General features: G+C 40.5%; 1 protein-coding gene across 1 annotated transcript in view; it reads right to left on the bottom strand.

Annotated features, from left to right (window-relative positions):
* Window positions 1-17107, bottom strand: part of BTBD7 (BTB domain containing 7) — a 101694-nt gene that overhangs the window by 17242 nt on the left and 67345 nt on the right. The window contains exons 4-6 of the mRNA XM_032180384.2: window positions 9966-10174; window positions 7784-7859; window positions 2739-2899 (exon numbers count right to left, since the gene is read on the bottom strand). Of these exons, the coding sequence (XP_032036275.1) occupies window positions 2739-2899; window positions 7784-7859; window positions 9966-10174 (446 nt within the window). The remainder of the gene's footprint in view (window positions 1-2738; window positions 2900-7783; window positions 7860-9965; window positions 10175-17107) is intronic.

Here is a 17107-nt window from a genome sequence, read left to right as displayed (position 1 = left end):
AGAACACTGACATGGGCCTATATCTACAGTACAAGGATACAGGAAGGCTAGCACAGTGCTTAGCAACACAGGCTCTGGGGCAAGGCAGATTGTAGCTCAAACTTCAACTCCTGCATTTAACAGCCATGTACCACAGACATCTCCTTTACCTGGGCTTCACTTTAAGGGCTCCTGTACGGCCCCGGAGGCAAGGCAGTGCACAGCTAACTGAATAAGGTATCCCCGTTGTTTCCTGACTGATGCCAGGAGAATCTGTATCAAGTACCTTTAGTTCCTAAGGTGGTGTGAGGATTAAATGAAGGCAATGCAGATGAAAGCACCTAGTACAGTGCTTAGCACATACTAAGAGAGCATGAAAGTTAAGAGCCATTATTAGCAAACCTTTGTTGGGGACTTATGATGTGTTAGGCACGGAATTAAGAGAGAGGTATATATTTCCTAGCCAAAGTTCTAAAATTCTTTTCTAAACTACATACAGGGTTCAATTTGATTTGAGTCCCAGGTTTTAAACAAAACCAAAAGTTGTTTCTCCAATATTACTCTTGTTAAATATAATCAACAGCTGCATTAGTTAAAATTACTTTTAACTAGTAAAATACAGCATTATCTAGTATTTAGAAAATAGAGAAAAAAGTCAATACTGATTACAACAGTAATGTTGATATATTTCCTTCCAGTCTTTTCTTTTTCTTTCTTTTCTTTTCTTTTTTTGAGACAGGGTCTCACTCTGTTGCCCAGGCTGGAGGGCAATGGGGAGATCTTGGCTCATTGCAACCTCCACCTCCTGGGTTCAAGCAATTCTCCCATCTCAGCTTCTCAGGTAGCTGGGACTACAGGTGCACGCCACCATGCCTGGCTAATTTTTGTATTTTTTGGTAGAGACAGTGTTTCACCATGTTGGCAGGCTGGTCTCGAACTCCTCAACTCAAGTGATCTGCCTGTCTTGGCCTCTGAAAGTGCTGGGATTACAGCGTCTGGCAGAGTCTTTAGCAAATGAAGTTTTACATAGTTGAATTTGAGAATACATAAAAATACATACTTTGCATCATCTTTTTTTTTTCTTCTTTTTTTTGATACAGAGTCTTGCTCTGTCACCCAGGCTGGAGTGCAGTGGCAGAATCTTGGCTTGCCTCTGGGTTTAAGCAATTCTTGTGCCTCAGCCTCCCGAGCAGCTGGGATTAACGGCATGCACCACCACGCCTGGCTAATTTTTGTATTTTTAGTAGAGACAGGGTTTCGCCATGTTGGCCAGGCTGGTCTTGAACTCCTGACCTCAGGTGATCCACCCGCCTTGGCCTCCCAAAGTGCTGGGATTATAGGTGTGAGCCACTGCGCCCAGCCACTATACAGTCTTTATAACAACTGTGCAGGGGAGCAAAATATTCTGTTGTGTAGTGGTACTATAACTACTACCTTAACAGGTGAAAAAATGGTAACTGTTTTATTTTGCTTTCTCTAGTGTGTGTGTAATTAGTGAGGCTGAATTTTTTTTTCTAATCAGAATCCACAAATATTTCTTTTTTTAAGTTTTATTTTTATTTATTTATTTTTATTACTGCTCCTTCTGGAGCAGGGCTACCCCAGAGGCAGTATGCCCAGAGTAGCCCATAAATACTTCTTGAAAACAATATTGTTTTCTTCTAGTTCTTCCATGTTTCCATTTAGTATTTAATTCTTCAATCTAACAAGGATTAATTTTGTGTGCCAGTGAAACAATGGTTTAACTTTCAATGAATTTCTTCTTCTGCTAATCAGTTAATGTAGCACCACACTGACTTGTGATAGTTCATTTATTATTATGTTTTCTGTTTTTTTTAGAAGACTTTTATAATGTTCCTGTGCAGTTAGAAAAAAACATTATGATATTTATAAGCATTACATTAAGTTTATAAGTCAATGTGTGAAGAACTAATGTTTATAATATTTATTTTTCCCATCCATGAATTCAAGCAATTCTATTAATTTTTTTTTTTTTTTTTTTGAGATGGAGTCTCGCTCTGTCACCCAGGCTGGAGTGCAATGGCTCGATCTTGGCTCACTGCAACCTCCACCTCCCCAGTTCAAGCAATTCCCCTGCCTCAGCCTCCCGAGTAGCTGGGATTATAGGCATGCACCACCACGCCTGGCTAATTTTTGTACGTTTAGTAGAGATGGGGTTCCACCATGTTGGCCAGGCTGGTCTCAAACTCCTGACCTCAGGTGATCCACCCGCCTTGGCCTCCCAAAGTGCTGGGATTACAGGAGTGAGCCACTGTGCCCAGCCAATTACATTAATTTTAAAAAAATTCACTGTTTAAAAAATTATGAAAGTAACAAGACGAGCTCTATTAATTTTCAGGTCCATCCATTCTTTTCTATTGAACCAACCCCTCCACTCCACTGCTCTCTGATTCACTGCTGTTCTTGAAGACTCTTCAAAGGTAATTTCTACCTTTTCCTTTTTGAATAAGGGTCTACTTGATCTACACTTAAATGACAGAATTAACTCTGCTAGGAATAATGCTCTTGCATGAGTAAGACCTATTTACCCACTCAAATCTCATTCACCGAACATTTTAACTGTACTATGTGGCAGACACAGGGGATACAACATCGTACACAATAGACATCTGTCTCTGTCCTCACAGAATTACAGCTTCACAATACTCTATTAGTAGCAGAAATTATTTACAATGAATAAAAACATACACCTGGCATTTTTCTTTTCATGAAAGGAATACATGGGGAAAAACACTTACTGCATCACTTAAGACTTCACTGTTTATAGGTAAGATGTGTTCAATTCGCACAAAAGGTAAGAGAGAAGAAAGGATCTCTCTGAGCTCCTCCATGTCCAGGTCCCGTCTTTTTACACCTCTTTTGTTCACACTATGGGCAGTGCCACTCAGTAAGTTTGGCTCTATGAGACAGAAAATGAAAAGTTTCCAACCAAATCCAAATGTTCTGAGACAGGTTTCCTTTGTTCTCTAGTACATACACTAACAGTACCACTCTATAGACTTATGTGCCTCTGCTTTAAAAAGGGTTATAAGTCAATTATTTTTCTTTCATGTTTGTTTAATAGGGATGTTCTTGGATAAAGAAAAAGCATGGTATCAACAGTACGATAAAATTATTTTATCACTGCTCTGCAATAAAGGATTCCTTTCTATAGACTAACTCAAAAGAGAAAAGATGACAATCTACTAAAATCTAGTTTTATCAAGGGCTTTTTAAAAAGCTTTCTCACTTTTGTGACCAGTTTTTAGTAGTATAAGGTCATTGCAGAGCATATGCCATTTCTGGTCACTGTAAGTTATCAGTATGCTCATTGGCCTACATATGTGTAACAGTAATTTAACAACATGCTAATCACTTGGTGTTTGAAGCAGCAAAGCCTAATGTGCTTTATTTGGCTCTAAGATTTTTATGAAAATCTCCCAAATTTCCATAATACAGGAACATTACTGCATAAAAGTAGACCCTTTGATCTTTGACAGGTAATGTATGTCCACTGTCCAGGGCAGAGAATGAGTTCTTCATTGGGCATTAATGAACGACAATCTGAAACACATGCATGCTTATGCTATTGAGGTGGGAAGAAAAATTACATAATTTGGAAATCTTTAATCATGTCTTTAATCTAGGGGTCTGTAATTTTTTCTTAAAAAAATTAACACAGAATAAGATCTTTATTATTCATGAATAATAATAAATAATAAATAAATAATAAATAATAAATAATAATAAATGCTGGATTTTTTTCAAATATTCTACAGGAAAACTGATATCTTCCTTAAATCGTGGGTCTGTGTGTGTGTGTGTGTGTGTGTGTGAGAGAGAGACAGTTGATTGTTTTTGAGAAGCTAAGTTTTTTTCTGGATTCATTCAGAATAAAATTGTTAACTGTGTAGAAAAGAGTCATTTTTTTTCCCCCTTGGCTAGCTATGATTTAGCTTCATACTTATTTAAGGCATTCTGCTTTTCAAAATATGGTTTTTTTTCTTAAAGTAGTGACATCCTGTTTTCTTATAAAATCTTACATGAAACCCCCAAATATGTGACAGTAAGGGCAGAATCCTTCTGTATAAAACTGACTGAAACAAAGCTATGGCCTAGTTCACTTAGCTTCCTTCTCATCCCCGCAGAAGAACCTTCCACTAACCCAGTGTGGAAACTACCTTTTATTTATTTTATTATTATTATTATTATTATTATTATTATTATTATTTTTGAGACGGAGTCTCGCTCTGTCGCCCAGGCTGGAGTGCAGTGGCATGATCTTGGCGCACTGCAACCTCCACCTCCTGGGTTCAAGCGATTCTCCTGCCTCAGCCTCCCAAGTAGCTGGGATTATAGGCACCCGCCACCACACTCAGCTAATTTTTGTATTTTTAGTAGAGATGGGGTTTCACCATTTTGGCCAGGCTGGTCTCAAACTCCTGACCTCAGGTGATCCACCCACCTTGGCCTTCCAAAGTGCTGGGATTACAGGCGTGAGCCACCGCGCCCGACCTATCAACTATTTTTCTAAGGAAAATTTTAACCCTTAAGGATGCCTGTTATCTGCCCCAAATAAATGACATTTCATCATTACCAACTTTACATCACTGAACAAGCTTATGGTCTATAACATTTACACAGTTATATACAATCGGTTCTTACGATCTGAAGTAGTTATAAAGTCAACACAAACAATGAATCAGTGAATACTGAACTATTGTTCATAGGGAAAACACAGGGTTAGGTTCCTGTGAGCCTCTGGTCACAACATTTTTGTCAAATGATTAAGACAGACCCTTGTTTTATGTGTTTCTGTTTAAAGACACTTTATTTAATATATGTGGCTGATTCATTAACACTAACCTCACGACCAACAGCACTGTAACTCACGCCTGAATGAAGCTTACCTAACTCATGTATTGTCTCTGTATGGCACACCACAGCCTTCCTGTTCTCAGGAACACTAGACAGCACTTCAGTACTACACATGGGGGCCATCTTGAACAGTGAGATCACGAAAACATAAAAATGTAAAAAATGTGGCACTCAGTAAGGAGATCTGAAACAAGAAGGCAGAGTGCCTCGTCTTGTTAGAACTCAGCTGGGAATGTGCTTGTTGGGAGACCAAGCTTTTTGCTACTCCGTGATAAATTTCAGCGACTAGGTAAGTTGACAAATATAAAAGCTATGAATGAGAACTAATTGTATGCTGGCATTTAAAAAACTTTCTAAATCAATTGTAATGGTTTTCTTTTTTTTTTTTTTTTTTTTTTTTTGAGACGGAGTCTCGCTGTCGCCCAGGCTGGAGTGCAGTGGCGCAATCTCGGCTCACTGCAAGCTCCGCCTCCCGGGTTCACGCCATTCTCCTGCCTCAGCCTCCAAGTAGCTGGGACTACAGGCGCCCGCCACCACGCCCGGCTATTTTTTTTTTGTATTTTTAGTAGAGACGGGGTTTCACCGTGGTCTCGATCTCCTGACCTCGTGATCCGCCCGCCTCGGCCTCCCAAAGTGCTGGGATTACAAGCGTGAGCCACCGCGCCCGGCCTGTAATGGTTTTCATATTTAAAAAAATTCATAACTTGCCGGGCATGGTGGATCATCTGAGGTCAGGAGCTCGAGAACAGCCTGGCCGACATGGCGAAACCCTGTCTCTACTAAAAATACAAAAATTAGCCACGCGTGGTGGCACGTGCCTGTAGTCCCAGCTACTCGGGAGGCTGAGGCAGGAGAATAGCTTGAACCCGGGAGGCAGAGGTTGCAGTGAGCTGAGATCGTGCCACTGTACTCCAGCCTGGGAGACAGAGCAAGACTCCATCTCAAAAAAAAAAAAAAAAAAAGTCATAACTTTGCTGCTCTCTGAAATAAAATTTTAAAAATAAAAAAAACACATTCAAATCTGAGAGTTGCTAAAGGTTTTGCTAGCCACAGAAAAAAAATTGGAGAAATAAAATAGAAGGACTGCTTTTGTTCCCTAGAGCTTGGATAGTAGCATATTAAAGAAACACTATAAAAAGGCTTAAAGGCAGGTTTAGCACAACATTTTTTATATTTAAAAATGTGACAAAATAACTCTATAAATGTACTAAAATCCACTGACTTGAACACTTCAAACCGGTGAACTTTAAGATACATAAATTATATCTAAATAAAGCTATCGAAAGGTGACAGAAAAGGGAAATCGGTATTTAATTTTTCAATTAAAAATTTTAAATTTAGATTCAGTACATAAAGGAACACAACGATGTTTGAGGGAAGGAGGACAGGTGGGTGGGCTAACCCTAGACACAAACAAAAGACTGCTGTGGAATCACAAATTTCCAAAGTTGAAAGCCTAGCCTCCAACATATGATGCTTCCTTCTCTTCTGCAGTGACCCCACTGGGAGGTCATTCAGAAGTATTATTTATTTCTCTTTTACCTTCCACAACATTTTTTTTTTTTTTTTTTTTTGAGACAAAGTTTTTCTCTTGTTGCCCAGGCTGGAGTGCAATGGCCCCATCTCGGCTCACCACAACCTCTGCCTCCCGGGTTCAAGTGATTCTCCTGCCTCAGCTTCCCAGGTAGCAGGGATTACAGGCGCATGCCACCATGCCCAGCTCATTTTTTATTTTTAGTAGAGACAGGGTTTCTCCATGTTGGTCAGGCTGGTCTTGAACTTCCAACCTCAGGTGATCCGCCCGCCTCGGCCTCCCAAAGTGCTGGGATTACAGGCGTGAGCCACTGCACCCAGCCTACTTTCTACAACATTTAAAAATAAACAATGAATGCTTTTTTATTTGTACTCTTTTTTTTTTTTTGAGTCTCGCTCTGTCACCCATGTGGAGTGTGATAGTGCAATCTCAGCTCACTGCAACCTCTGCCTCCCAGGTTCAAGTGATTCTCATGCCTCAGCCTCCCGAGTAGCTGGGAGTACAGGCGCGTGCCACCACTTCCCACTAGTTTTTGTATTTTTAGTAGAGGCGGGATTCTGCCATGTTGGCCAGGCTGGTCTCAAACTGCTGACCTCAGGTCAGTCTGTACTCCTATTTTTAAATTGAGGTTAAAAGTCACATAACACAAAATTTATTTAAAACACTTTTTTTTTTTTTTTGAGACAGAGTCTTGCTCTGTCGCCCAGGCTGGAGTGCAGTGGCACAATCTTGGCTCACTGCAAGCTCCGCCTCCCAGGTTCACGCCATTCTCCTGCCTCAGCCTCCCGAGTAGCTGGGACTACAGACGCCCGCCACCACGCCCGGCTAATTTTTTGTATTTTTGGTAGAGACGGGGTTTCACTGTGTTAGCCAGGATGGACTTAATCTCCTGACCTCGTGATCCGCCCGCCTTGGCCTCCCAAAGTGCTGGGATTACAGGCGTGAGCCACCGCACCTGGCCTAAAACATTTTAAAGCATACCATTCAGGGACTTTTACTATACTTGTATTGTTGTGCAACCATCAACACTAATTCCACATTTTCATCAACATTATGCTTTTGTAATACTTTAGTCATTATATGAAATTATATGAAATTTTTCATTCTAGTACTTCCACGAATCAGTCATGTTTTATTAAGCACCTAAGAACATAATAATAAAAAGTATCCTTTCAAAGCTGCAAAATAAGACTTTCTGATATATCTATTTGAATAAACTATACCCTGTCCACTAAAGGATTCTGCTGATGGTAAAAACTTCCATTTTCACCAGGCAACAGTGTCAATTTTCAAGACTGATGTGTGGCATGCATTTCTATGAGCTTCTGGGAATATAAGAACCACCAAAAATTTACACAAGGTAACTAGCGCAAGCTAATTTTCTGAGCTTACCTCTATCTGCTATTCTTTTCATCAACTGATGCTCTCCCCATTTAATCAGATATTTAAGGATATCTTGTTCACTTGCCTATAATAAAAAATGGTTTATATTTATTTTAGTGAAATTAGATAAGTGGTTAATTTCATTAAGTACTTTTCGTAGGTGGGAAATACAGCATGCAACTTACCATGTTTCACTCTTTCCACTGGCTGTTTGAAGTTTTAGTGTTAAATCTGTGGTCCATCAACAGGAAATACACAAGACTGCATTACATATATTTTATCCGGTAACCTCAATCTTGGCTCCCAACTAATTTTTAAATTTCATTTCTATCTTCTTTTTCTGTAACCTGCTCCCTTCCTATTTTATTTTTTCATTTTAATTTTTCCTTTTGAGATAGAGTCACACTCTATTGCCTAGGCTGGAGTGCAGCAGTGCCACCATGGGTCTCTGCAGCCTCAACCTCCTGGGCTCAAGTGATTCTCCCAGCTTCAGCCTCCTGAGCAGCTGGGACTACAAGTGTGTGCTACCGCACCCAGCTAATTTTTTTTTTTTTTTTTTTTTTGAGAGGGAGTCTCGCGCTGTTGCCCAGGCTGGCGTGCAGTGGCATGATCTTGACTCACTGCAAGCTCCTCCTCCTGGGTTCACGCCATTCTCCTGCCTCAGTCTCCCGAGTAGCTGGGACTACAGGCGCCCGCCACCACGCCCGGCTAATTTTTTTGTATTTTTAGTAGAGATGGGGTTTTATCTTGTTAGTCAGGATGGTCTCAATCTCCTGACCTCGTGATCCGCCTGCCTTGGCCTCCCAAAGTGGCTAATTTTTTAATTTTTTGTACAAATGGGGTCCCACCTGTTGCCAAGGCTGGTCTCACACTTCCGGGCTCAAGCAACCCACTTCCTATTTTAACTTTATTTTATCTTACTATGTGGTTTCTATATAGCTGCCTTAAATTCTCTTTTGGAAGAAAACAGAGATAAGTAAATGAAAGTATAAGTATAGGGTATAAATATAGGGTATAGGCAGAGTAACTACTCTCTCCTGGAGGGACAGGAAAAACAAGTCAGTCAACTTGTTTCGGCAGAAGAAACTACAATCTCTACAAGGTATTCTACTGGTTGGTGAAGCACAATCTGAAATGGCAATGTAGCCCTCATTTCTTTGTATTTTATTTAAAATCTTAGAGCAAATCTAGGCTGCTAAGTTTTTTTTTTTTTTAATACTTTCTAAGAAGGAATGCAAAGCTCCTAAAGACAATAATCTAAGAGAACTAACAACTTCTAACACAAACAAAAAGCATCCAGTTTTGATCAGGACAATGAGACAAGGTTAATGAACAAAGATTCTCCACAAATCAAGCCCAAGTATGACATCTGTACTGCAATCAAAGCAACATACAAAGGAAAAGCACAGATGCTGAGTGTATTATTTAACTCTCTACTGCATTTCTGACTAAAATGGTAGCATTTAATCATTTTTCTAGTACAAATACAAAGAAATAGGAAGTGGCTCAATGGGTTTATGTCTTTAATAGCATTAAAACAGTTGTGCAGTTTTTGGCATAAAATTCATACAGCCAATGCACAAAAATTAAGCTTGAATATACTTTGCCTGCAAGTATTTTCTGTAATATATAAAATCTATTATTAATGTAAATTTCTAAATTAAATTGACATTTAAGTCAAGAACACAAGAATTTGCTAAAAACTACTTCTGGTTAAAAATAAGTAGTTGAAAACATTACTGTACTTTGGAAGAATACATGCACTGAGTTTTGATAAAAATTTGAGCAGATCAGAAATTGAATATTATTTTTACTTTGTGCTGCTGAAGCTACTGTCTACAATCTAAGTACGTGATGCTCCACCAAAAGTAAGGAACCACTATAGAGAAGCCACATTAATAGAGGTCAAGAAAATCATGTTGGGATGTGCTTCTGACCTTGCCTACTGCCCCAATCTCTTTTTGGTGCATTTGGCTGGGACGTGGGCTTGTTCAGTGTAGCAGTGTACATGAAGAGCCAGTGAGACAGAAGGCTTTTGTTGCACAACTATGAAGAGGGCAGTCCTGGTGGTTTGATCACAGCCTGTTTCTCTTCCCCTGCCCTACCCTAGATGGAAGAGTAATAGAGCATAGATGGGTTTCTTGGCGCACATATGAATGACAATGAGTTTGAGAGGTGTTTAAATGATTACCTGTAGGTAGTCAGACTGGATAGCAGTAAGCAGATGGTCTTTGCTGAGTTCATAAAAAACATCCGAAGTCATGACCTGGGAAAATTCCTCACAGAGGAAATGTAAAGCTTGTCGGTGCACCCATTTAGAGCCATATGGATGAGAACTCCACTTGAGGATGGCAATTAAGGTATCTAATGAGATGCTCTCAGCAATGATATCCTCACAGCCTAAAAGAGAAGGCAAATACTTCTTGAGATTAATCATAAATATTACTTATTGAACATTAGTGTGCTAGGCACGATATTTAAAAGTCACAATAGCAAAAAAGAACTCAAGGAGATAAATAAAATCTCATGAAAATCACCAAGACTTGGTGGGATGGGTAAACAATAGACTATGGCATCTATAGAAAATCTGCTGCCTTACAGAGATGGATCTACAGAAAAAGGCAGAGAATCCTCCCAAGTTCAAGATAATAAACATCTACGTGCAAATCCAACAATGTGAGTAAGACAGTATAGAGGACGACATTGGACCAAAGGGGAAAGAAGAGTAGGCAAAAAGGCTGCAGTGGTGGAAATTGGCTAGAGGAAGGATGTGGATGACACCTGACTGATGAGAGAACGCACACCTCAGAATAAGGTAGGTGGGCTGCCGGCTATGCAGACATCCACTCTTTGTATGAAAACATAGCACCTTGCATTGTTGACAGTTTAATCCTTCAGAAAATAGACAAAATACATCTGAGCTTAATTCTGGCAAACTTGAAAAAGGAAGTGAAAAGGACCAGGATCCTGGAGAAAGCAACTATGGCATTTCAAGAACTCAAGGAAGAAAAGAAAACCTAAGGAGACTCAAATCTCCTCCTTAGGAAAGATCATTTCAAAATATAAAGATAAAATATAAGTAAAAATCTAAGTGACAAAGATTATGGGAGTGAGAATGGCTGAAGTTGAACAGAAATTTTTCATTAAGCTTACTATAAAACAAAAAACAATCCTGATAATGTGAAAACAAACAAACAAACAAACAAACAAAAAACAGGTGTTTAAACACCACCACCAGGCCGGACACAGTGGCTCTTGCTTGTAATCCCAGCACTCTGGGAGTCCAAGGCGGGCAGATCACCTAAGGTCAGGAGTTAAGACCAGTCTGGCCAACATGGTGAAACCCAGTCTCTACTAAAAATACAAAAATTAGCTGGGCATCCTGTAATCCCAGCTACTCGGGAGGCTAAGGCAGGAGAATCACTTGAACTCGAGGCGGAGGTTGCAGTGTGCCGAAATTGTGTCCAAAATCGTGTCACTACACTCCAGCCTGGGCGACAAAGCAAGACTCCATCTCAAAAAAAAATAAAGTAAACACCACCAAACTATGGCTACACAGAAAGGGCATAAATGAACTCCAGAGACTTCTAAAGTTCAAAGCTGTTTCTGAAACAATGAAAGGTGTAAAGACAAAGGGAGTGAATCCCACTTTCAAGTGATAGAAGATAATGAGTAGCAATATGGAGTCTACAAAAAGTAATCCCTCATTCCCTTTTCTGATATGGTATCAGATGAGAAATATCATAGATAACCATATAACTTGATTTCCACAAAGCATTTAGAAAATATTTCATGATGCTGCTAAACTGTAAGCACCACAAGATAGGGACTGCTATCTTCAATGTATCCCTAGCACCTTCTCGCACATGTGCTAAACCTGTGCTAAATAAAAATGTGTTGAATGTACAAAAGAGATCTTTGCAGATAAGATGAAGAGACAGGGGATGGGATGACAGGACAGTGGTTAACAGAACCATTCACAAATGGCACTGATTAACTTGATGGGTGGAGTGGGAAGTTGGTTTTTGCCATGTTTATCAAGAACTTGGGGCTGGGTGCGGCGGCGCACGCCTGTAATCCCAGCACTTTGGGAAGGTGAGGCAGGTGGATCACCTGAGGTCAGGAGTTCGAGACCAGCTTGGCCAACATGGTGAAATCCCATCTCTACTAAAAATACAAAAATCAGCTGGGTGTGGCGGCACGTGCCTGTAATCCCAGATACTCAGGAGGCTGAGGCAGGAGAACTGTTTGAACCCGGGAAGTGGAGGTTGCAGTGAGCTGAGATTGCACCACTGCACTCCAGCCTGGGTGACAGAGTGACACTCTGTCTCGAAACAAACAAACAAACAAAAATCTTGGATAATGATGTGGAAAGTATGTTTCAAAATCAAACTTGGAAACACAGTTAACACCACACTGCATAGCAGAATCATAATTGCCTAAAAAGACTGATCAAAATGAAGTTGAAATATAACTAGGAGAATTAGTTCTACATTTAAAGAAACTGACTGCACAGCAGATGATGGTTGGCTTAACCGGAACTATGTAAAATATGGTTTTTTTTTTTAACTGAATGAATGCAAAATGTGACATGGCTGTTACAGATCTGAAGCAATCTCAGGCTTTTCAGGTACGAGCATCAAGCTGTAATCAAAGGACTAATATTGCTGCTTTCTGTGCAGTGCTGTGTTGTTCTGGGCCCTGTGGGTCAGTTTAGATGAGCACTGACCAAACTGCAAGAGTCTCAGGAGGGCAAGGGAATAGTAGAGAGTTTGCAACTTATCACAGGAGAAAAGCTCCAAGCAAGAGATTATTTGGGTTATGTAAGAGAAACCTGAGGAGAGACATAAGAGCTGTCTTTAAATGCCTCTTCATGAGGCAGAGGAGAAATAACTAATTTATCCGTTGTTCCTAGGAAACAGATAGATGTTAAAAGCAGGGAGATTTTGGCTCAATGATAAGAAATTTCTAACAATTAGAATTTCCATCCTCTTCTCCCATCAAAAAAAGGATCCCTCTAGAAAGTGTCAGAGCAGAGGGCTCGTCACGTTAGGGATAGAGTATAAGGAACCCTGACACTGGAAAGGAACTAAGATCAGAAGACATCCAAGCTCATTTCATCACAAAGACAAAACTGTTTCTATAAAGATGGTAACAGAGCAAATAAAAGATGTCTTTATTCCAAGCACTAAAAGAATATCCCTATAAGGAACATAATGAGACCACCACATTTATATCCACATATAGATGACACCCAAAAGGCATGAAGATGTGCTAATGAGAAGCGGGAAATATGGGAAACTTTTCAAACAGTCGTCATTTTATGATGAGCCTTTGAGCCTTGAATGCCAAGCTGAGGAGGACAGACCTCATTCAGTAGCCAGTGGAGGACCTCTGCTGGCCTGTTGTTTTAAAGTGGGTATTGGAATAGGATTGAGTGGGACGAGTCGATCTGATAGGAAAGGCAATCTCATAGATGTGTTTGGGAGTGAAGCAGGGGAAATGAGAGAAAAGCTGGTTATTTAAAATGATGTGTCACAATCCTACTAAACCAGGATACTGGCAGAGGTGAAGAAAAAGAATGAAAGACAGTATGATCACAAGTATTTAAACTGCTGAGGTTTACAAAGAAGCAGGATACAGTAGGAAAAAAAAATGGGCTTTAAAATCAGACAGATTGGACTTGAAATCCTAGCGCTGCCACTCAGTAGCAAAATTACTTTAGGCAAATCACTTAAGAGTCTGAAATGTTCTCATCTGCAAAGCTGAGATTGTTTCCTACCTCACAGGTTGCTATGGGATTTAAATGAGGCCATACTCTTGACACTCTCATTTGTTCAAACAGTCTGGAGTACCTAAGCCGAGTACCATGAACACCCAGCTCTTTTCACTGCCTGGTGATGTCACTTGCCCCACAGCCTTCACCTCATTATATCCCTGACTTCCCAGTTGATAGCTCCAAGCCTGAGCTGCCTCCCAGTCACACCTGACTTTCACATGGATTTTCCACAGACATCTTAAATGCCAAAGTCAATTCATTTCCTCTGGGAAATCTGGTCCTCTTCAGTCACCAAAGCCAGAGATCTGAGTACTATTATTGGGTCCTTCTCCGGACGCTCATATCAAATCTATTACCACATGCTGTTCATTATTCTTTTCAATCCAACCCCTCCACAGAATTTCCATTGAATTTTTACCACCTCCTTTTCAGAACCTGATACTTTTCCCCTGCATTATTGAAATGGCTTTTAAAAAAATTCCCACCTCCAGTCTTTCCCTTTCTAACCTGCTCTCTGTACTGTTGCCAGAATGATCTTTTAAAATGTAAATTATATATGCCTCTTTAACGAATTATTCAACAGCTTCAAGTACAAATGATTTCAAGAAAAACTCCAAACTACATCTCCCTTGATGATCTGGCACCTGCCTACTCCCCAGCCCGTCCCTGCGCAGACTCTACACCCCAGTCATACTGTGTCCCTTCCACTTCCCCAGAGGTCCACCAAATGCTTGCACCTCCAGGCTTTTGTGTATGTTGTTCCATTTTTCTGAAATGCCCCTAACTCTTTTTCTTAACTCCTCTGCATCTTTAAGTCTCAGCTTACATGCCGCCTCTTTTAAGAACCTACTTTGATATTGCTCCTCAAAGCCTTAGGTCAGGTGTTCCTCCTAAAAGTTTCTCTGGTACCCTGTGTTTGTCTGTAACAGGACACAACTCTCATACTACTATATCTTTCTTATATATATTTGTCTGACTCTTCCACCAGACTAAGTTCCTTTTCGGTAAAAGCCCCATCTTATCTGATTCTATAGTGTCTGGCACCTAGTAGATAATTAACTAAAAGCAAATAAAAATAGTAGCTAACATTCTTGAAAACTTATTATGTATATGTACCAGGCTCTGCGCTAATTGCTTACTTTAGAATATTTAATTTTAGCACTTCTTCTCAAAGAAGGGTGTATTATTATTACTATTATTATCATCCCCATTTTATAGATGAGAAAACTAAGACTCACAAAGATTAAATAAGTTACCCAAGGTTACACATCTAGGAAGAAGACAAGTCCTACCTAAACACATCCTTTCTTCCCCTCCCAAAAGTTCCCCTTTCCTGCCTTTTATGCCTCTTAGACTTTTTTTTTTTGAGACAGAGTTTTGCTCAGCCGCCCAGGCTGGACTGCAGCAGCGCGATCTCGGCTCACTGCAACGACCATCTCCTGGGTTCAAGGGATTCTCCTGTCTCAGCCTCCCGAGTAGCTGGGATTACAGGCACCCACCATCATGCCCGGCTAATTTTTTGTATTTTAGTAGAGACGGGGTTTCACCATGTTGGCCAGGCTGGTCTTGAACTCTTGACCTCAGGTGATCCGCCCGCCTCGGCCTCCCAAAGCGCTAGGATTACAGGCGTAAGCCACTGCGCCCAGCTCTAACTTAAGACTTTTACTAATCTATGCTCATTAGAACTTATTTAGAACTACTTCTCTCGTGAGCAGAAAGCACCTTATAAATACACCAAACACGGTGATATTAACTCAAAAATGTAAAAGGAAGACAGATAAACAACTGGAATGCTGGTATAAAGACATTTATCTTATAATGTCAAAATTAATGTTTTAATCTGATGGTAAAGGATTTCAATTAATAATACGACTTTGTCAAGGTTATCAATATTGGAATGAAAATGTAAATATAGCAGCAAGGTAGAAAGGATGCTGGCAGGAAAAGGCCAACAAGTGGGTGCTGAGAGGCTTTACATGGTGCCACATCCTTGGTAATGGACAAGTCCTGTAGGTACAAAACCATCAGCACACTCAAAGATGGTCAGACTCTTGGTGACAAAGTGATCCTAACACAAACCCATGACACATGCGTAGATCAGAATGCTTACTCATGGGCAGTACAGGGAGTCAGTTCTAGTGAGCAGAATGTCATGTATTCTTTCTCAGCACTTTGCAAACTATCGCGAGTCACGCTACAGTTTTTTCCTTCTTTTTAAATTTCCAATGTGTCCTGGACCAATACTTTAGTAAAATTCAGCAAAAACACTGCTTGAGTATTGTGGCAATTGTTTAAAGTTTCTAAATGCTTGTTGTTAATTTCTGTACCTATCTCACTCACTGCAGACATGCTTTGAATAGTACTGCTCTGTCTAGAGTCCCTTTCCTCTTCTGGGAACTGGGCTTGCCTTCTTGCCTCCTACCATACGAAGAGTACACTGTGACTAGCTTATTGGTCCCAGGAGGAGAATGAGCAGCCCTGGGAACACAGCCACCCCTGCTGACCCACAGTGGCAACTAGAGAGGCCCCAGCTGCTGCAAACTGAAGCAGAAATGCCCCATCTGACCCAGAAACTTATGAGAAATAAATGTTCGTTGTGATACACCACTGAGGTTCTCAGATTGTTTCTTACACAGCAATGGCTGACTAATAAACCAGTAAGCTTTTTAGATCAACTCAAAAGCTTTTATTTTTATTTATTTTTTGAGATGGAGTTTTACTCTTGTTGCCAGACCGGAGTGCTGTGGCGTGATCTCAGCTCACTGCAACCTCAGCTACCTGGGTTCAAGCAATTCTACTGCCTCAGCCTCCTGAGTAGCTGGGATTACAGGCGCCTGCCACCACACTCGGCTAATTTTTGTATTTTTAGTAGAGACAGGATTTTGCCATGTTGGCCAGGTTAGTCTTGAACTCCTGACCTCAGGTGATCCACCCGCCTCAGCCTCCCAAAGTGCTGGGATTACAGGCGTGAGCCACTGCGCCTGGCCAAAAGCTTTTATTAACAGCCAAGCATGGTGGTGGGCATCTGTAATCCCACACTTCAAGAGGCTGAGGTGGGTAGATTACCTAAGGTCAGGAGTTTGCGACAAGCCTGGCCAACATGGCGAAACCCAGTTTCTACTAAAAATACAAAAATTAGCTGGGTGTGGTGGCATGTGTCTGTAGTCTCAGCTACTCGGGAGGCTGAGGCAGGATAATCACTTGAATCCAGGAGGCAGAGTTTGCAGTGAGCCGAGGTTGTGCCACTGTACTCCAGCCTGGGCAACAGAGCGAGACTCTGTCTCAAAAAAAAAAAAAAAAAAAAAAAAAAAAAGCTTTTATTAACAATTTCCTGGTAGCAGAAAAATTCCACCTGTAGCCAAGGCATTTAATGGATAAAAGGCACCAATATATTCCACTTAGGCAGACTTTCAGTGATGCTGTTGGGAGGCTGGCAGGTAGTACAAAGTCAACTTCTTATAATTTCTTTTGCTTATGTGATAACCACACTTTACAGATCCATCTCCTACTTATTTATCCTTTCCTCTATTCTCTTTTACTAGGATATTTTCTTT

The sequence above is a fragment of the Hylobates moloch genome, unplaced genomic scaffold, assembly GCF_009828535.3.
Source record: "Hylobates moloch isolate HMO894 unplaced genomic scaffold, HMol_V3 SCAFFOLD_16, whole genome shotgun sequence".
Classification (NCBI taxonomy): Eukaryota; Metazoa; Chordata; class Mammalia; order Primates; family Hylobatidae; genus Hylobates; species Hylobates moloch.
The sequence above is the reverse complement of the archived record's forward strand: the minus strand, read 5'-3'. Positions and strand labels throughout refer to the sequence as shown.